We start from the raw sequence: 21,400 nt of genomic DNA on the forward strand, positions 1-21,400 counted from the left end.
GTGATGATACCCAAGACGCGGCAGGCGCTGGTGGAGTTTGAAGACCCGGAGAGCTCCCGCAGCTGCGTCGACTACTCGTCCAAGGGCTCCGTCTACGTGTGCGGGCAGCCGGCCTACTTTAACTTCTCTACCAGCTAGAAGCTTTGGCGCCCTGGCGTCCCGGGGGACAACGGCAACAGCAACCACATCCTGCTCTTCACCATTCTCAACCCCATCTACCCCATCACCACGGTGGGCATTGTTACACTTACAGCAGCTGGACATTAATGTGTGAATAGTTTGTCGGGTGTGCCACGCACACACGCGCATGTTTCATTTATACGAGTGAAATTATGTCCGTTTTGGATTACAGTGAATGGCTTTGCTAACGAAATTACATTGATCCTTTGGTTCATTTGAGGCAATTGAAGTCGTGTTTTTTGTTTGTGCTTTGAAGTCCACCAATGGCATTGAATAAAAAACAATATATAGACCTAATGTTGATTTTGGAAAGCGTTGATGTCCTGTATGGCTCGATCTTAAAAATTCACTGGAAAAAAAGCTTTTCAAATTTACTTGGTAATGCGTGCAAAATCACCTCGCTGCGTTTGTGTGCTCCATGTGGTCCTGCAGGATGTGCTTTACAACATTTGCAAACCATTTGGGCCTCTGCAACGCATTGTTATCTTCAGGAAGAATGGCCTGCAGGCCTTTGTGGAATATCCTTTCAACGAGATGCATAACCGTAACGATATGTCCGCCATTCACGTAATTTTACATGTTATTTTGGAGATGCTAAATGTATTGTTTTTAAAATGAAATGGTCGTGTTTTCCTTAATTTTTGGCCACGTTTGTTTCGGTTGAGAGCGCCGAGAGAGCGAACTCATCCCTGAATGGAGCGGACATCTATTCGGGCTGCTGTACTCTCATAGTGGACTATGCAAGGGCAAGTACAACCGATACTTTGTACATTCACAAGTGTGTGCACCACAACCTGGGTTTTTTCACCCGCAGACCAAAGATTTCATTTAATATTATGAATTGACCACTTTGGTGAGCAAATAATGCTGAATACACACGGCAATTCATTGCTAGATGAGGGCTTCCGCACTCGATGCCTGTTGTGGGGGTTATTTTACTTGTGTGCGGGGTAAAGGAGTGTAGCATATATTGTGGCAGCATAGAAATACAATGCACCCAATGGATTTTACAGCTGCCCACCACACAGCCCCACAACCTACAACAACCCATTGTGCATGACGGGCATCCTTGCCGTTGTCTAAAGTCAAACTTTTCCCAATTGATATTACCGTGTGAGGGTGGTTCTCATCTGAGCCAGTGCCCTGAGCCAGTTAATGGAAAATTCGCATCCAGTGGGAAGGGTAGAGTTGGTTTTCAAATCGATTTTATTTGGTGACGGGTGATTAACATTCAGCCATAGGCTGCTTTGCGAGACCTGCAGAGTACCTGAGGGGAGATGTTACATTGTTAGCAGGAAATAAAATTACAGAACAGTAATAACGAATGCATCATTTTCATAACGGGGTTATGGCACTTCAACATTTTTGAGGTATACGATCAAGGCTAACGCTTTACAGTACACGAGGAACACTGCGAATAAATAATACCGAGTTAGGCAGAGCATGCCAAACTTATGTGCGATTAAACAAGTTTGGAATTTAAATAGGCCACCGAGGGATAGCGATTTTTATCTGCAAACACGAAGGGAGCTTGTTCCAACGAAGAGGGATAATCAACACGTGATCTTAAAAAAAAAACTGGTGGCAGAAGGCCACTGTTTTCCCACAACTCCGATAAGCACGCTTTTGCTACGTACGGTGCGAAAGTTTAGCTTATCGTTGACTTGCTACGTGTGGCAGCTCTTATTCATTCATCTCCCAGGAGGTTAAGGGTTGCGTTAAGTACCTCGGCTTTACCGCAAGTTGCGTGCCGTAATTGTCTCGGGGGTAATGACCGCTTAATAATTATTATGCTTGTAAATTTTAAATGGTTCTAAAGTTTCGATTTAAAGCTTTCGTGACTGCAAGGATTCATCTTCTTTGGTTCTTTCGGTAAAGTCACCACGTAGAATGAGAATAAAATAATAAAATAAAACAATAAAATTATCACGACGTTTCGGCCACAACACAAGGTCGGGACGACAGGTTTGTTCCTTTCACCTGAAGAAGGCCACTTGTGTTGTGGCCGAAACGTCGTGAGAATTTTATTGTTTTATTTTATTATTTTATCCTCATTCTACGTGGTGACTTTACCGAAAGAACCAAAGAAGGTTCTAAAGTTATATAATTTTTTCCCAGCATCTATGCCCTATATGCTGGCCACGAATAATGTTTATCTTTTCCCCCTGCTGTGTCCTCTTTACAGGCGACGCGTCTGAATGTGTTTAAAAATGACTCTGATACCTGGGACTTCACCAACCCTGGCCTCAAGCAAGGTAAGACCAATATTGAGCATATCAGAGCCGCGCTCTCTCGACAGCTGGTGGTGGTGAGCCCTCGGGTGTGTGGGGGGTGACGTTTTTAACGCAAGGGCTGGGGGGTGTGCACGGCGTGATGAAACAGGCATTGACTTTCTGTACGCGGCCGGCTTTGCCGTGTTATACTTGAAGATCAGTGGCCAAGTAGAGGGGGAAGTTTGGAGCGTTCTCAAGAGGATAATGCAGCTTCTGCACTTGAGATTTTGGTTGCAGAAAAATGTCACACCTGCAGACACTTGGTTGTCTTGAAGCACATTGGTGTACTGTTTACAATCTACAGAACTTGGTCGTTGTCACAGGAAGTTATTTGAAACGCCATTCCCCTCTTTTGTATCAATCATGCAATCACTGCAATTGTGTAGAGCTGGTCAAGGTTATTTTCGTTTATACCTATCTTCTCCATATATATAAAAGGCAAAGTTGTGAATATGTGTGTCTGTTCAAAATGTTTAGCGTACTTCCCGACATGCAACAAACTGGAAATTTGCCATGTGGGTACTTTCCAGACTGTACACCGTGCAAACATTACACAAATACACTTTTGTTTTTTGGGGGGGGGGGAGCTCGATAATGCATTTATTTTTTGCACGGCAAGTGAGCTGTGACGTCAAATCTGTCACGTGACCCGTAGTGTAGCGGTTAGCGCTACGCTGCGCTACGAACCCGGCGACCCAAGTTCGATTCCCGCTCACCGCCACCATCGGTGACGATTATTTTAACCGGTCCTGGGCCTCCCCTAGGTCGACTCAGCCTCAAACGAGTAACTGCTGTGGTGTGTGAACATCGCCACTGGGGAGACAAAGGCGGCCGGGCGTGGTGGATCCAAGTCCCGGGCGAAGCCGGGTAGTAACAGCTAGCGCAACATATAACTAAATAATCTTTGTGTTTTTTTAGCCCATGCTAAGCTTGCGTAGTTTACTCTGGGCAGATTGGTTTTAAACTCCTGCCCTTGTACTTTGTTTTTCTAGTTTACCCTTCACAACAATGTGGCAGTATAAGTGAATGTTGTGAAGAACAGGATTCACAAGGAGGCATGTGGCTGCTGGAGTGTTCAATAATCCATTGGATTAATTTTTTTGTTACCATTAAAGCTGTTGCCCTGGTACTGGACATGCGATAGACATTGCCATTAAGTTGGTGGCGTTTTAGATTTTGATCAGCTTTGAAGATTTTCCCAACGTCAAGTGCATGTGGCCCATAGGCGGGTACTCGGTTGTTCGGGGTGTATCAAGGCTGGGCATTTTTACACTACAGTGTAAAACCTTGCATTGTGAGCATAATTCGTTCCGGGAACGTGTTTGTAATCCAAAGCGCTCGTACATCAAAGCACTCGTCTATCAGTTGTGTGATCACGTGACTCACGGCAGTACAAAGTGTGTCTACACGTACACTGCTCGTATTGCAAGACCTCGCTCGTTTATCAAGTTAATATTTATTTTCAATTTTAGCTCGTCTTGCAAAACACTTGCAGACCAAGTTACTCGCAATCCAAGGTTTTACTTTTATATTTAGATTTACCAGGGTGTGTGTCTGTTGGATCAGAAGTAGGTGCCAACTTTCACTGGCATATTTGAGGTGGACATTGCACGTTGCGTTTTTATATTTTGTAGGGTTGAGAAACCTTGACTGCATTATGTGGTGTCTGGATACTAAGCGGAGAAGCTTAGAGGATGTCAGAAAAGCCGATATTTACGATTGAAAATATCACTTATTATAAAGTAACCCTTTTAATTTGGTACGATTGAGCCTGAACAGGAAAATGGTATCTTTGTCCCGAGTACATTGTGTGTACGCACAGATATTAGTTTCCGAAGAGGTAAGTCTCGCCACTTTATCAAGGGAGCTTCAGGGACACGGTGCGGTTTGATTTAATCGCCAAATTTCCGTAAACGCTTCGAAGAGTATTTTCCTCACTCCCAACATCAACGCTACAAGGAGCATCTGCGAGCATTGCCGCACACAAGCACACGAGGCAATTTGCAAGCAACACACGAGCAATCAAGCGCCCGGCAGCCAACAGCCACCGACGTGAACGGCGACGACACGAACGGCGACATTGGCGACATCCTCGTCGGCACTTGGGAGGCACCGGGGACCAAGCAACCAACACGCCGCCGCCGCTGTGACACGCACGGCCGACCCGCGCCCCCCACGCCTGCAGCGCCACGTCACGGAACACTCGGCGCAGCACGCCGCGTCCGCTGCACCGCAACCGCCACGTGCCGCTTGGCAGAGGCCATCGGATAACCTGCGTCCAGCCGCAGGCACCGGGGGACACGGCGCTGACAGACCGGCAAAGCACCGGAACCGCCGCGAAGAAGCCGGGAGCGACGAAAGCCCGCATTCACCGCGAACGGGACTTGGAAATAAGCCGAACGGAACGCGTGCCGATGCGTTTGGGGCTTAAAATCGCTCCGTTGGTGAGAATTTACCTCCACGCTCGTACGTTTAGACTGCCTTGCTAAAGTTTTGTTTGCAAACGAGGCTTTTGACATTGCTGATGCCAGACACAACGCATTTCGCATCGGTTTATAAGCGGCGATCTTTTTCATTTTAAAGGTTCGTAAGGCCCCGTCGCCCACTTCAAGCGTCCCAATTTTAAGCCCCAAACCAAAAAGGGTCGCCGGAGAGCGAGAGGTGCGGTGGCATGGACAACGCGGGGGGGTCCATTTGTGCCGAGCGTGACTGCTGTTGGCGCAGGAAAGAAGGCGCCGGCCTTTCTGTTGCATCCTCCTCGCGATGGGTCGTCAGCCGCCGCCCGACTCTGGGCAACTTTGTGTTCCCGTCGAAGCGTAGACTGGGTAAGAAACGAGCGGGCATCGCAGGCGGCAACCACGGACACTCGCTGACGCCGCACCTCGGAACAATTTGTCGCGTGCATCTGTACACCTCCAATAAATTTTGTTTTTTCTTCTTCTTGCGATGAGCGTTTCTTTACGCGCTGTATTTTGTATGGTGCTCGTTATTTATGTTGCGCCATGTGAAATCTGCATTTTAAAAATACCGCCAATTGTTTTTATCGACAGACGCAGCGCACCCCCGTGTGGAGTGTGCCCGGAATTTCTTAATGTGTTGGTCATGTGAATGTTCTGGGTGCAGAATGCATTTTTTGGATTGTCCTTATTTTGTGCAGCAATGAGCGCTTATGTTTCCCGTGGGTGAATTTGGTGATCGTTTTTTTGTTGTTTTCAGAGGACAATGCAATGATGCCAGCGAAGCAAACGTCTCTCCTTGGCGACCATCCCAAAGCACACGCTTGCGGTGGTGGCGACTGTGGAGGTAATCCCCTTGTTGCGAATGCTATAATTTCGGATTCCTTCAGCTTGCTGTCAGATTGAAAGAACCTGCTGCCTGTTGAGAACATTTCTTATTTGGAATTAGTGTTAAGGTGCATCCTAAAAACCTTTTTTTGCGATTAACAATTGCAACGTATGAGTTGCTTTGTGTTTTAAGAGACGATATTTCCAATAGCTATCAGATGTATTGGGTATTTAAAACAAGCTATGCTGAATAAGAGCTCTAGCTTGGTGGCCCTCAACCTAAAATAAAAACTAGTTTAGTCTATTCCCTAGGCAACTGAGTCTTCTGGACCAATGTTTTCCAGTGTCTCCAAGGAGTAGAGTGGTGATTCCTGGGTTACCTGACCTTATAGGAAAGGGCACACGTGTGTAAGATGATGGTTGTCATAAATCTGTTTTTCAGAGAAGTTTAGAGAGTTTCAGCTAGTTCACTATGCGTTTCCCCCTCTTGTGTGTTTGCGTCACAGGCCACCAGCAGCCACCACCACCGGGCGTCGACTATGGATCTGGCCGCGACGGCATGGGCGGTGGGGGAGGAATGGGCATGGGAGTAGGCATGGGCAACCAGGTTGGGCCCCAGGGTGGTACCCAGGGCCAGCACGTGCAGGCCATGATGAACCAGCAGGCCGACAACAAGGTCCTCATTGTGTACGACTTGGACGCCGAACGCTTCAACTGCGACCGCGTGTTTAACATCCTCTGCCTCTTCGGCGACGTGGAGAAGGTGCCTTCGCTGGGTGTTGCGCGCACCTGCTTTGAAATGAGTCCCTGTTTTTTTTCTTCCAAAGGTTCAACCGCGGTGCAATGCGTACGCGCGCGTGTGGTGCACGTCGTGCGCTGATCGTGTTATATAAAGTGGGAGATTCACACGACCAAATTTGTTCACCGATTGACAACATACACATTTGGTCATTTTCTTTACAAAAATGTACCCAATGCGAAGTGTTCTTTGTGCATGTTTTCTAATGGCCCCTCGGCCAACACTTCACATTTCAACAATGCGTTACAACGAAACTTGTAGATATTTTCGTGCAAGATTGCGCGATGCTGAACCGTCTTACGGGTTGTTATTTTTGTAGGTTAAGTTCCTGAAGAGCAAGCCGGGAGCCGCCATGGTCGAGATGGGAGATCAGTACGCCGTGCACAGGGCGGTTTTTCACCTCAATATGTCTCAGATCTTTGGAAATAAAATCAACCTCTGGTGAGCCTTTTTGTTCCCGTGTTAAATTGGTAAATGTAACTCGTCATATCCTGTTAATGTAATTGGATACTGCTTTCCATTTAGAGAAGACAACTTTAGTAAATATTTAGTGCAAGTGACTAAATTTTAGGATGGTGAAAAAGAGAGCTGATGAATACCGTGAACGAAACACTCGTCACAGCTCACGAGGACCCCGGTGACTTGCTGTCCAGAGCCTTTATTGAAGTGGCGAACATGAAATTTAGATTCTAGATTTGAAGCTTTACGGGGAGGGCCTTTATTGAAATAGCGAACGTGAAATTTGGATTCTAGATTTGAAGCTCTACGGGGAGGGCTTTCACCTATCTGTTAGAGCTTTCAACAGACAACGGGACAAGAAGTCAAAGCTCATCGAGACGCTGACCTTCCTCAAAAGATGCCGCGATCACAAGCTTAAAGGACGCGACCTGGGCTTGCTGTCTTCACTCCAACGCTGTCCTCTGGACAGTCCGGTCCCTTCACCTGATGAAGGCCACTTGTGTTGTGGCCGAAACGTCGTGATTTTTTGTTATTTTATTTTTTACCCACGTGACTTTACCGAATCGAACCAAAGAGCACGTGAAATTTGGAACGTGATAAAATAAAAACTAAAAACAGTTTCTTCGCGCTATTCCCTCCCTTCCGCCCTCGTCTCGGCAGCGTGTCGAGGCAGCGGTCGATTGTGCCGGGCCAGGCGTTCGAGCTGCCGGACGGCACCGACAGCTACAGGGACTACGCAGGTTCTCACAACCACCGCTACGCCGACAGCGAGAAGGCGGCGAAGAACCGCAACCAGCGTCCCACCGCGGTGCTGCACTTCTTCAACGCGCCCACGGACATCACGGCCGAGATGTTCGCGCAGGTCCGTGCCCCCGCCGCCCCTTCAGCCTGCTGCCAGCAGCGCAGAAGGGGAGCGCGTTCGGTTTCTTTAAAAGTTTTCCCAGGTGAAGCTTTTATAAATATTCAAGTCCAAATTTTGCACATGAAACAATCGTGGGTTTTTAAGATGAGCCTATTGATGTTGTGGAGTTTGTGGTGGCCAATGACACGTTTCCTGTGACGGGACAAATGTAAAATGGTGTAATGTAGTTTCCTTTCAGCGGTTAAAACATAAGATGTATAAATAATGCAGTCGATGTTCCAAAGGGACTTTTTTGTTACAGACTAGACAACACCTCGCGTTAATTTGTCCTGTTTAATACATTACGATTCATATTCGTATTCGAAAGGTTTACATTTCAGTCTTTGGACATTGTTTCTGCAAATGGTTGCATTCCCCCTGAGTCTATGCTTGGTGTTCACAATAATCTGAGCACTTTGAAAGACTGCTCCAAAGCTGGCGAATGTAAATTAAAAAATGGACAACGGGATTTGTGCCCGCAATTAAAATGACATCTCCCGAATGCTTTACCGGTGCACGTTAACTGTTACCAACTATAACGTGAACGCCGCCCGTTCTGTCCCCGCAGCTGTGCGACGAAATGTCGATTGCGAGGCCCCGCTCTTTCAAAGTGTTTTCTGGAAAAAGTAAGTCCCGCAAAGTATGTTTATTATTTATCTTACGTGTCATGGCACAGAATAAATCGTGTACTGTATTCTCCATGCAATCGTCGCTTGATTTACAGCACGACACCAGATGATCTGCAACGTGTGCTATGAGGCCATGCTCAAGAAACCCTGTGAGAAATTCTCTCCCGAGAGCAGTCCTTGCTATTCACTCGCGCCCAAGCTGACTGAAGCGTGTTAGCGTAGCCAAGGCATCGGACTGAAGCCTTCCTGCTGCAGAAATTCACCGACGACTGACACCACCCTTTAAACACGGCTTCTTTAGGTAAAGTCACGTAGAAGGGAAACAACAAAATAATAAATATATACAAACACAGACCATTTCAACCGAGAAGATTGATTCTGGCTTAGCAATCATTGGAAGGATTTGATAAACCATTTCGGGTCTTAATTGATTGTTCACGCTTACGGTGGCTTTCAGACCGCATCCATTATTTTCGTCTCCCCCCTCCTCTTTTCAGAACATAGATGGACTCGTCCATCTGAACAACTGCCAAATCGCTCTCCGTGGTGCTAACGTTAAAAATAACCGCCACTTTTTTAAAATTTTCTTGCTGTGGTTTTCACACCTGATGATGATTGCTTGTGTTGCAGTCGAAACGTCGTGAGAATTTTATGTTATATTTTTATTATTTTATTGTTTCCCTTCTACGTGGTGGTGACTTTACCGAAAGAACCAAGAATATGAATCCCTGCAGTCACGAAAGCTTTAAATCAAAATGGCGAAGGGTGTTGCGTTTTACACGACCCAAATGACTCTATGAGCGACGGTCCGTCCACGTGTCCAGCCGATAGGAGCATGTCCGGCCTGATGGAGTGGGAGACCAAGAACGATGCCATGGAGGCTCTGGCGTGCATTAACCATCACCCCCTGAAGAACGCAAGTAAGTTGTGGGGTGTTGGCCATTTGTGTTGGTGCGATGACATTGAAGCGGTGCTGTATTATCGGCAAATCTTTGGTCGTACGCTCTGTTGAGCACCTAATGTTCAGATTTGGGGGGGCGCTTGTTATTACCATAGCACCATCTGTGTACACTGGCTGCCTAGCAGCCTTGGGTGAAATTGCAGGAAGCAAAAGCAGTTGTAGATTGTTGTATTATATATTAACAGGTTGTTATTTATGGGCGATTTGGATTTCGTTGTTGTTGTTTGCATATACAGAATGGAATTGAAAGTTGACATAGCCAAGCACTTTCACTTATCACAACTCAACGTTATCTTAGCTCCCTGAACGAGTTTGTTGACATCGACAAAGACCCTCCTAAGAATTGCTTCATTGTTTTAAGTTTTTGTGTGCTCCAGTGAAGACGTCATGTGGCTCCCCTGTTTTTATTTTCTCAGATGTTCCATACCTCTACACCCTCAAACTGTGCTTCTCCACTGCCCAGCCTTCATAGAAGACAACTCAACATGTTTCATGCCGTATTGAACGTCGGTGTCAACATCATTGTCACTTTGTGTACTATTTGTGAATGTCCCATCACTCTTGTTGAAAGTTAACCGTGGGTATAGGTCGAAAGTACAATTGACGCGTTTACATTTTAGTTGTCATTTTTTGGAGGATTAATTTAGATTTCTATATTGACTGCACCGAAAGATTTTAAAGGTCGCAGTGGAAATGAAGAATGTTGAAATTAAAATAATTATGATTAGTCTCCTTAACCTGCCGAGTTTGTCTGCCGTGTGCATTGCTATTTTGTCCATGAGCCCCAAACCAGATTTCACTTGGCAGTCCTCGGGTGCCGTAACTTTAGCGGCTCCAATTAATTTACAATTTGGGGGGGTTCTCAACTTGCTCATAGCCAAAGTTTTTGCTCCCACCACGAGTGATGCTCCTTTCTTGCTGTAGCCCATGGCACTAATATTGCCCATTTAATTTCATAACGGAGAGCTCTGAAATAAATGCCAAAGAGACCCTTTTGGGGGGGGCTGGTAAAAATATACCCCGACTCATTGAAAATCCCATTGAAAAACATGGGTTGGCATTCTGTACAGTGCGTGTATTTAGCAGGTTAATACGCTTGCAAATATAAACCCCAAGAGAAAATAGAACAGTGTTTGAAAATAAAAGTATGGAGAGATGCATGTTTGACATCGAACTGGAATCGATTGAACATGAGCGTGGAGACATGAAGGAAGTTGGGCATAGGGTAGGTGAGTGACTGAGTGTGTGGGTGGCTAGGTGAGTGACTGAGTGACTGAGTGTGTGGGTGGCTAGGTGAGTGAATGAGTGTGTGGGTGGCTAGGTGAGTGACTGAGTGAATGAGTGACTGAGTGTGTGGGTGGCTAGGTGAGTGACTGAGTGTGTGGGTGGCTAGGTGAGTGAGTGAATGAGTGACTGTGGGTGGCTAGGTGAGTGACTGCGTGAATGAGTGACTGTGTGGGTGGCTAGGTGAGTGACTGTGGGTGGCTAGGTGAGTGACTGAATGAGTGACTAAGTGTCTGTGTGGGTGGCTAAGTGAGTGACTGAGTGAATGAGTGAGTGTGTGGGTGGCTAGGTGAGTGACTGAGTGTTGGTGGCTAGGTGAGTGACTGTGTGGGTGGCTAGATGAGTCACTGAGTGAATGAGTGACTGTGGGTGGCTAGGTGAGTGACTGAGTGAATGAGTGTGTGGGTGGCTAAGTGAGTGAATGAGTGACTGAGTGTGTGGGTGGCTAGGTGAGTGTGAATGAGTGTGTGTGGGTGGCTAGGTGAGTGAGTGAATGAGTGACTGAGTGTGTGGGTGGCTAGGTGAGTGAGTGACTGAGTGTGTGGGTGGCTAGGTGAGTGAGTGACTGAGTGTGTGGGTGGCTAGGTGAGTGTGTGGGTGGCTAGGTGAGTGAGTGACTGTGTGGGTGGCTAGGTGAGTGAATGAGTGACAGTGTCTGTGTGGGTGGGTAGGTGAGTGACTGTGTGTCTGTGTGGGTGGCTAGGTGAGTGAGTGTGTGGGTGGCTAGGTGAGTGCGTGAATGAGTGACTGTGTGTGTGTGTGTGTGCGGCTAGGTGAGTGAATGACTGAGTGTGTGGGTGGCTAGGTGAGTGACTGTGTGGGTGGCTAGGTGAGTGAATGACTGAGTGTGTGGGTGGCTAGGTGAGTGACTGTGTGGGTGGCTAGGTGAGTGAGTGACTGAGTGTGTGGGTGGCTAGGTGAGTGTGTGTCTGTGTGGGTGGCTTATCAGGGACGGGTCCCGTGTGGCCAGTGGTCGAGACCTGTACCTTGGCTGGGTCAGGTCAGACTAGCCTCCCCTAGGACCCCCTTAGCCGGAGGACCCCGAGACCCTAGCCCAGGAATAGGGCGAGTTAGACCGAAGCCGTACCTCCTCAGCTAGCAGCGGGTGAAGGGGCCGTTACCCCTTCAAGTAGAAGGCTGTATTGTATTGTGTTAAGCACCTTTGTAATAAATAAGCATTGCCTCTACCGATTCGTCTCTACGCTGTCTTAAAGAACCCACTACACATGTACAGGCATAACTCTTACGTCTTTAACCACTGAACTTGTTTTAAATACATATAAAAACTCTAAACATTTATCATGTGTACAGTATCGTAATTAAGGCGGGTACTGATACCCCAATAAAGTGCTCATATTTGGTCAGAGGAAAACCAATGCTCATTCGGTAATGCATCTCCATTGGAAGCATGTTATGATGACCTCCTACAGCGCTGTTTCACGAAGTCTTCCGTTTATCAAGAACGCATCCTGGCTGCCATAAGAGGCACGCATACAACTGAAGGCCGCCTGGGATCAAACTTACAAAATAAGCGGATGAGAGCAGGTTGGTGCGCTTTCGGAAAATGTAACTTGATAATGAAACGCAAGACCCAATCTAGATGTGACTCACTTGCAGCACTCCACTGCCCCTACTCCACACCCCCTCCACTCTCTCCTCCCTGGCTCCTGAACCCCTCTCTTACCTACATAGCCTCTTGTCACAGCAGCCCTTTTGCCCACTTCAGCAATTGTTTTCTTGCTGTGGTTGTCCCACCTCACGGCGGACGCTTGTGTTGCGCCCGAAACGTCGCGGATTTAATTTATTTTATACCTACTACGTGACTTTACCTAAAGGACCAAAGAGCGAGGCCCAATGTTTAGAGAGTTAAAGGGTATGTAAAGCAAGGCCAAAGGCACGTAGAGGCACAACCATAAGATAACATAACAGATTCTCCTGCGGAGGGAGCTGGTAGTAGGAACGTTGGGCTGCTCGGTCAATGGCCAGGGTCAACGGCGGCACCACCACGTGGTGTATTCCGTAAATATGCTCGACTTTGAGGGCGGGCATGAGCCGGCGTGAGTAGGTTACACGTTGAGTTTTATAAGGGCACCACGGGGTGACCAGCCCCTCCCCACCCAGCCCCACCCATCCCCACTCAGCCCCACCCTCCCCTCCCTCCCCTCCCTCCCCTCCCCACCCCGCCACACCCACCCCACTCAGCCCCTCCACCACCCACCGCACCCAGCCCCACCCTCCCCTCCCCACCCTCCCCTCCCCACCCTCCCCTCCCCACCCAGCCCCTCCCCACCCTCCCCTCTCCACCCAGTCCCACCCCTCCCATTTGTGGATGCACGACGGACGGACCCAACAATAATCCCCTGTGGGCTGGTGGTGTAATAACCAGGAGGTTCCTACCAGTATTAACTTTATAACCAAGTGTAAGCCCAGAGTCTCGATGTATTTTATTTCAGTGAGCCCTGGGTCAGCACTCATGAAACATCACGAAAGCACAGCAAGTACAAAGCAATTTTAAAAGCAGTTGCAGTAACAGCTAAGAATATATTAGAATACATTTCACAACATTTTACAATTAACATTGCCGAAAAGGTCTAACTAAAATCTGAAAACTCATACTATCTATGCAACAAAACTGAAAAGCGCTCAAATTTATAACATCCAATTATGGAATTAATAGCTTATTAAAAACCAATAAAATCCTAAGGTTGGGGGTTGACTCAGCCTATGAGCCCTCCAGGGACAATACAATTAGTACCACTTAGTAGGGAAGTAAACAGTGGTTGTCCTATGGGTCGACTCACACCCATCATTGAAATGTGACATTTATAAGACTGGTTAAGGGCCGTAAAAACACAACACCATTGCACATTTGAGCAGGAAATCAACTTTGACTTGACAATTATAAAAACTGAGTGGGCCAGGATCATGTTTAGATGTTATACAAATGTGATATAATTCCACGTGTGGAGGAGCGTTGTGAGTGAAGGATTAGCCAACAATTTGTATTTAAGTTTAGGAACCTGGCATATGAATGTTTTAAGTGCTGGTCTCGTGTAAGACCCCTGCCAAACACGCACATCTGCACCTCCACAAATGGTGGAGTCCTCCGGCTCGATTCCTCTATAGGGTTTTTTTTCCTCTGCCAGTTTTCTCCCATTACTCTGCACCTCGTTAGGCTCAAGTGAAGCCTCAATCCGGTACGAACTCAGTCAGAACATGGCATGGCCAATATGAACCCTGATGACGACCGCCGCTTGCGCTGCGATTGAAACGTCGTAGGTTTTATTTTTATTCATTTCCTTTTATTATTATTTCTATTTTACGTGACTTTACCAACAAATCCGTTGTCAATCTACCATGGGCGTTGTGAACTTCCTACGTTGCTTTTTCTCTCTGTAAATAAATACCCCAGGGCTAATGTCTGACACGACCATTACTGACGCCCTCTAGGGACTCTGTTGTAACTGCATGATTGAGTCCAGGGCTTGCCACGAGGTGGCGAGGGCTACCTCTTGTTGTCGAGCTTGTTGCAGCACCGTCGCCATTTCCCCAAACTGCATGGTCAAGCGGATATTGTAGCCTTCGTGACGTGACATGATGGAGGAGCGGATAGCATCGCACACCTGAGACACCTACAGTGGGGGGAGGGGGGGGCGAAAGGGCAATTTTACAAGCAATAATGGAGGGAAATGTTTTCAATTCCTCATATGATCGTGTTTTGTTTTCGTGGAACTGAACACATTTAAAGGAACATTTTGCATCGGTTTGAAACATTCAGGCTGGCCTGCCTCCAATCCACCCTGCGTTTAACCAGGCTGTGTTGTGAGGAACTCACATGTTCTTGAAAGATCTGGACAAAGTCACACCAGTGACTTCCTCAATGAGGCTAGACTGTGTGTAGCTGGGTCACATAGCCCACATGCCCAGCCACCGCATGCCCAATCAGTTTCTGTCTAGCCAGATAGAAGGGACTGAATGGTCATGGTACAAGCTACAGAACACAGGGGCTGCTGTGGTACAGGAGAATATAAAGCTGATTGGACTTGCCAAGGATTGGTACCAGCGTTGTCAAGATCGGCCTCTGTGGAGGAGGCTCATGAACGATGCTACTGGGCAGTTGGAGGCAGTCGCTCTGCAAGCATCAATGTAGGGTGGAGGAGCGACGCTCAAGAGTGGAGCAGTGGGCGGCTAAAACACACAAGTTGGCACAGTGGGGATCACAGGCCGTGCATCTGCCATTTACCTCGGTCAGATAACCCACAATGATCTGGGCCTGTCCAATGACCTCTTGCCTTCGAAACGGGCACCATGGATTCAAAGGCGCAAGCTATTTGGTGACATTACCACCAGTTAGTGGCGGAGCGGTGAATGGCGGCTGTTGTTGTTTTTCTTCAGATTTTTTATTTGATAATTTCTGTACTTTCTTTGTTGCTTACTCTTTTGTCAACCTTGGACTCGGGGGATCGATTTTAAATAATGAGACTATCCTGGTCCCTTGAGTTCTCACCTCGTTAAACATTTATTTGAACTAAACTTGAGGGAAACACACATTGTCACGGTAAGTAAATGCGCAACCGGTGGGCTGTAAGTCAAATGCTCTTGGAGTGTCCCACTGAGTGTTTTTTTTGTTGTTAAAATAGCTGGAGATAAGAGATAAAGCGAGATGACAGCCAAGCTCCCCCAAGAACAGAGATAACGTGCGTGATGTCACGTGGCCTAATAGCCAACGTGAGGAATCCTGCCGTATGGTGAAAGAGTTGTGTCTAGCTCAGACGTGGGCAAAGTGCGGCCCGTTGGGCTTTATAATCCGGCCCGCCGAACTTGTCCAAATATTATTGCTAAATTAAATTTCCCCTTCTCCTGTAATGCCCCCATTTCGCCATTAGATGGCGCACTTTGACCACGAGTTACGACATGTTTTTGTATTTCACATTCTTAGCTCTTTCGGTAAAATTTTGATTTAAAGCTTTCGTGACTGCAGTAATTCATATTCTTAGCTCTTTCGGTAAAGTCACGTTGAAGGGAAACAATAACATAAAATATATAAAACAGTAAATTAATTAATGCAAACCGACACACCTGATGACGACCGTTTGTGTTATGGTCGAAACGTCGTGAGAACTTTTATTGTTATATATATATATTATTACTTTATTGTTTCCCTTCAACGTGGTGACTTTACCGAAAGAGCTAAGAATATGAATTACTGCAGTCACGAAAGCTTTAAATCAAAATTTATGTTTTTGTACCGTTTATGTTCGTGCAACTTGTTAAATTGCCTTGCAAATGAATGCTTTGCTACCTGTTAAAGGCCAAATCCTTTCACGTAATGATTTTTAACACGTCATTTATATTTAGTTCACACAAACACTCCATCCATCTGTTCCTGGCCAGGCCCCTCTGTCAAATTTTAGAACCCACTGTGGCCCGCGAGTCAAAAAATTTGCCCACCCCTGGTCTAGCTAGTAAAAAAACAGAGTTTGTTGCTACGTGGGTTACATGAACGACCACTGGGTATCTGAAGAGCGCACCTCAAGAAAGGTGACTTCTAAGATCTCAACGGAAATTGCTTACCCAAATGTACAAAAGGGAGATCAGTCATCAGATTTGAGTCAGTTTTTTTTTTAAGATACAGCATTTCTTTCATATGTAATCATCATTGATGATTTTTGCCAACCGTTTCCTGAAAATTGCCCTTGCACATTTTGGTCTGAAGGCTCCCCGTCAGGTTCAGTGTTACAACTCTGAGGCTTGTTTCATAATCCTTCGCGCAGTTTCAAAGCCAGAATGAGGGCGCCTAAGGACCCAGGCGTTAAGCCCCAGAGGCTCAAGAGAGCCAGACTAAGGCTACCCTGGGTCGTAGTAACATCCTCTCACCTCGAATAATAGTGAATTCTGGAACTCGTTCAACATCTCCAAGTCCCTGGCGCGTTTATCGTTAATCTCCTGCACCAGTGCTTCCAGCTCGTTTGACAGATCGTCAGAGGTGGGCCTGCCCAAGGGGGTTGAGAGCAGGGTCGAGGCTTCCACGGCGGCTGGAGATAATTGGGTGGAAGGGTCATAGTTGGTGTTGGAATCGTACCTGGTGTTGGGATTGTGACAGGTGGGAGAGAAAATGTACGAAACACAATGTGATCGTGAATTTCTGTACGGGGAGAATACGATCCAACTAGGGAGCACAATGTCCAATAGTGCAAAACTGTTGGAAATTATACTCCCTGAGAAGGTAATTATACTTCACAAAATGTATACTCCCTGGTCAGGAATACATCTTTTTTTTGTATTGCCTAACTGTCGTCTATGACTTTCTATGGCCCTGATGACCACGATCGCCATCATAACCATCCCCATCACGTGTACCATCGTCATGAACATCATCGCCATCACGATCACCACCATCATCACGATCACCACCATCACCCTCACGATCACCACCATCACCACGACCCTCACGATCACCACCATCACTACCACCCTCACAATCACCATAAAGATCTCCAACCATCACTACCATCATCATGATCACCACCAACCCCATCACGATAACCACCCTCACAATAACCACCCTCACGATCACCACCATCACTACCACCCTCACAATCACCATAAAGACCTCCAACCATCACTACCATCATCATGATCACCACCAACCCCATCACGATAACCACCCTCACAATAACCACCCTCACGATCACCACCATTACTACCATCCTCACATTCACCATAACGATCCCCAACCATCACTACCATCATCATGATCACCACCTACCCCATCACGATAACCACCCTCACGATCACCACCATTACCACAATCATTACGATCACCACCCATCACTACCACCCTCACAATCACCACCACCAACCCCATCACGATCACCACAGAGCCATCACCGGCTGTCAGAAGCGGCCTTGCTGCTGCTGCCACCACGGCCAAGTTCGTCACCTGACGTGTCCATGGCGAGGCTCTTCCACTGGCGTCCTTCACCCACAAAGACAAACACCGTTACCATCAAGATTCCCTCTCGATGGCGCAGCTGTCAACCCCTCATCAGTTGCCCCTACCTTACTACGGGCCAATTCAGAACTTAATAAAGTATTAAAGCTTTCGTGACTGCATGAAATTACTCATTGGTTTCTTCGGTAAAGTCACGTATGTAGAAATACAATAAAATTATATAAAAAACAATAAACAATCACGACGTTTCGATCACAACGCAAGCGATCTTCATCAAGTGGTATGTGCAATCCAAAGGTTGAACACGAAATGTAACACTTCTGAAATTCGTGGTCCGCCAGGAAGTGTCTAACTGTGTTGTTGGCCTGACTGGATGTGCTTCACGTAATGTTGTTTCAGGTTTGTTGAATTCTCCTTACCTCTTGGTGGACTTGTATATGTATTTATACCGACCGTGTACCTCGTATTTTTTCATTCTGTCTATGCTGCTATGTGCAATCCAAAGGTTGAACACGAAATGTAACACTCTTCTGAAATTCGTGGTCCGCCAGGAAGTGTCTAACTGTGTTGTTGGCCTGACTGGGTGTGCTTCACGTAATGTTGTTTCAGGTTTGTTGAATTCTCGTCTCTCATCTTTTTGCTGTATTTACCTCCGTGATTTGTTCTTGACACCTGATGAAGATCGCTTGCGTTGTGATCGAAACGTCGTGATTATTTTTGTTTTAATATAATTTTATTGTATTTCTACACACGTGACTTTACCGACAAAACCAATGAGTAATTCAGAACTTATTGATCACCCCTCGGTGCCCCTTATACATCTCAACGTTCATACTACAAAGTCTCATCACGAGTGAAAAACACAAAACATTATGCTAGTCTCCCAGTGAGAGGTTGAGGAGGGATTTGCTTGACCATACTTCACCACCCTGGTCAATGTGTACTGACCATACTTCACCACTCTGGTCAATGTGTACTGACCATACTTCACCACTCTGATCAATGTGACCTGACCATACTTCACCACGCTGGTCAATGTGACCTGACCATACTTCACCACGCTGGTCAATGTGAACTGACCATACTTCACCACCCTGGTCAATGTGTACTGACCATACTTCACCACGCTGGTCAATGTGTACTGACCATACTTCACCACTCTGGTCAATGTGTACTGACCATACTTCACCACTCTGGTCAATGTGACCTGACCATACTTCACCACCCTGGTCAATGTGTACTGACCATACTTCACCACTCTGGTCAATGTGGACTGACCATACTTCACCACCCTGGTCAATGTGTACTGACCATACTTCACCACGCTGGTCAATGCGACCTGACCATACTTCACCACCCTGGTCAATGCGACCTGACCATACTTCACCACCCTGGTCAATGTGTACTGACCATACTTCACCACGCTGGTCAATGTGTACTGACCATACTTCACCACGCTGGTCAATGTGACCTGACCATACTTCACCACGCTGGTCAATGTGGACTGACCATACTTCACCACGCTGGTCAATGTGTACTGACCATACTTCACCACCCTGGTCAATGTGTACTGACCATACTTCACCACGCTGGTCAATGTGGACTGACCATACTTCACCACGCTGGTCAATGTGTACTGACCATACTTCACCACCCTGGTCAATGTGGACTGACCATACTTCACCACTCTGGTCAATGTGTACTGACCATACTTCACCACCCTGGTCAATGTGTACTGACCATACTTCACCACGATGGTCAATGCGTGCTGACCATACTTCACCATGCCGGTCAATGTGGACTGACCATACTTCACCACCCTGGTCAATGTGACCTGACCATACTTCACCACGCTGGTCAATGTGTACTGACCATACTTCACCACGCTGGCCAATGTGTACTGACCATACTTCACCACGATGGTCAATGCGTGCTGACCATACTTCACCACGCTGGTCAATGTGTACTGACCATACTTCACCACGCTGGTCAATGTGTACTGACCATACTTCACCACTCTGGTCAATGTGTACTGACCATACTTCACCACCCTGGTCAATGTGTACTGACCATACTTCACCACTCTGGTCAATGTGTACTGACCATACTTCACCACTCTGGTCAATGTGTACTGACCATACTTCACCACGCTGGTCAATGTGCACTGACCATACTTCACCACGCTGGTCAATGTGGACTGACCATACTTCACCACCCTGGTCAATGTGTACTGACCATACTTCACCACCCTGGTCAATGTGTACTGACCATACTTCACCACTCTGGTCAATGTGTACTGACCATACTTCACCACTCTGGTCAATGTGACCTGACCATACTTCACCACGCTGGTCAATGTGTACTGACCATACTTCACCACCCTGGTCAATGTGTACTGACCATACTTCACCACCCTGGTCAATGTGTACTGACCATACTTCACCACGCTGGTCAATGTGTACTGACCATACTTCACCACGCTGGTCAATGTGTACTGACCATACTTCACCACGCTGGTCAATGTGTACTGACCATACTTCACCACTCTGGTCAATGTGTACTGACCATACTTCACCACTCTGGTCAATGTGTACTGACCATACTTCACCACCCTGGTCAATGTGTACTGACCATACTTCACAACGCTGGTCAATGTGACCTGACCATACTTCACCACGCTGGTCAATGTGTACTGACCATACTTCACCACGCTGGTCAATGTGACCTGACCATACTTCACCACGCTGGTCAATGTGAACTGACAATACTTCACCACCCTGGTCAATGTGACCTGACCATACTTCACCACTCTGGTCAATGTGTACTGACCATACTTCACCACGCTGGTCAATGTGTACTGACCATACTTCACCACTCTGGTCAATGTGTACTGACCATACTTCACCACGCTGGTCAATGTGTACTGACCATACTTCACCACGCTGGTCAATGTGTACTGACCATACTTCACCACGCTGGTCAATGTGTACTGACCATACTTCACCACCCTGGTCAATGTGTACTGACCATACTTCACCACGCTGGTCAATGTGTACTGACCATACTTCACCACGCTGGTCAATGTGTACTGACCATACTTCACCACGCTGGTCAATGTGACCTGACCATACTTCACCACGCTGGTCAATGTGACCTGACCATACTTCACCACCCTGGTCAATGTGTACTGACCATACTTCACCACCCTGGTCAATGTGTACTGACCATACTTCACCATGCTGGTCAATGTGACCTGACCATACTTCACCACCCTGGTCAATGTGTACTGACCATACTTCACCACGCTGGTCAATGTGACCTGACCATACTTCACCACCCTGGTCAATGTGTACTGACCATACTTCACCACGCTGGTCAATGTGTAGTGACCATACTTCACCACGCTGGTCAATGTGACCTGACCATACTTCACCACCCTGGTCAATGTGTACTGACCATACTTCACCACTCTGGTCAATGTGGACTGACCATACTTCACCACGCTGGTCAATGTGACCTGACCATACTTCACCACCCTGATCAATGTGTACTGACCATACTTCACCACCCTGGTCAATGTGTACTGACCATACTTCACCACGCTGGTCAATGTGACCTGACCATACTTCACCACCCTGGTCAATGTGTACTGACCATACTTCACCACGCTGGTCA

At 47.0% G+C, this 21,400-nt stretch overlaps 1 protein-coding gene across 1 annotated transcript; it reads left to right on the forward strand.

Moving 5' to 3' along the window:
- Nucleotides 1-139: 139 nt before the first annotated feature.
- Nucleotides 140-11,957, forward strand: LOC142913263 (heterogeneous nuclear ribonucleoprotein L-like). The gene is made up of 11 exons (XM_076060793.1): nt 140-231; nt 613-698; nt 830-926; nt 2,366-2,435; nt 5,670-5,756; nt 6,244-6,500; nt 6,856-6,977; nt 7,656-7,857; nt 8,465-8,522; nt 9,350-9,445; nt 9,903-11,957. The coding sequence occupies exons 5-11, from the start codon at nt 5,681-5,683 to the stop codon at nt 9,956-9,958; spliced, it is 867 nt and encodes a 288-aa protein (XP_075916908.1). The 5' UTR covers nt 140-231; nt 613-698; nt 830-926; nt 2,366-2,435; nt 5,670-5,680; the 3' UTR covers nt 9,959-11,957.
- Nucleotides 11,958-21,400: the final 9,443 nt, after the last annotated feature.

Source organism: Petromyzon marinus, unplaced genomic scaffold (genome assembly GCF_048934315.1).
Source record: "Petromyzon marinus isolate PM22_M1 ecotype Great Lakes invasive population unplaced genomic scaffold, UKy_Petmar_22M1.pri1.0 PM_G_Scaffold_238, whole genome shotgun sequence".
Lineage (NCBI taxonomy): Eukaryota > Metazoa > Chordata > Hyperoartia > Petromyzontiformes > Petromyzontidae > Petromyzon > Petromyzon marinus.

Excerpts from the sequence above, each read along its gene's own strand:
- LOC142913263 (XM_076060793.1), top strand. The coding sequence starts at position 5,681 with ATGATGCCAGCGAAGCAAACGTCTCTCCTTGGCGACCATCCCAAAGCA. Across the intron at positions 8,523-9,349 it reads CAAAGTGTTTTCTGGAAAAA|CCGATAGGAGCATGTCCGGC; the intron begins GTAAGTCCCGCA and ends CCACGTGTCCAG. Across the intron at positions 9,446-9,902 it reads TCACCCCCTGAAGAACGCAA|ATGTTCCATACCTCTACACC; the intron begins GTAAGTTGTGGG and ends TTATTTTCTCAG.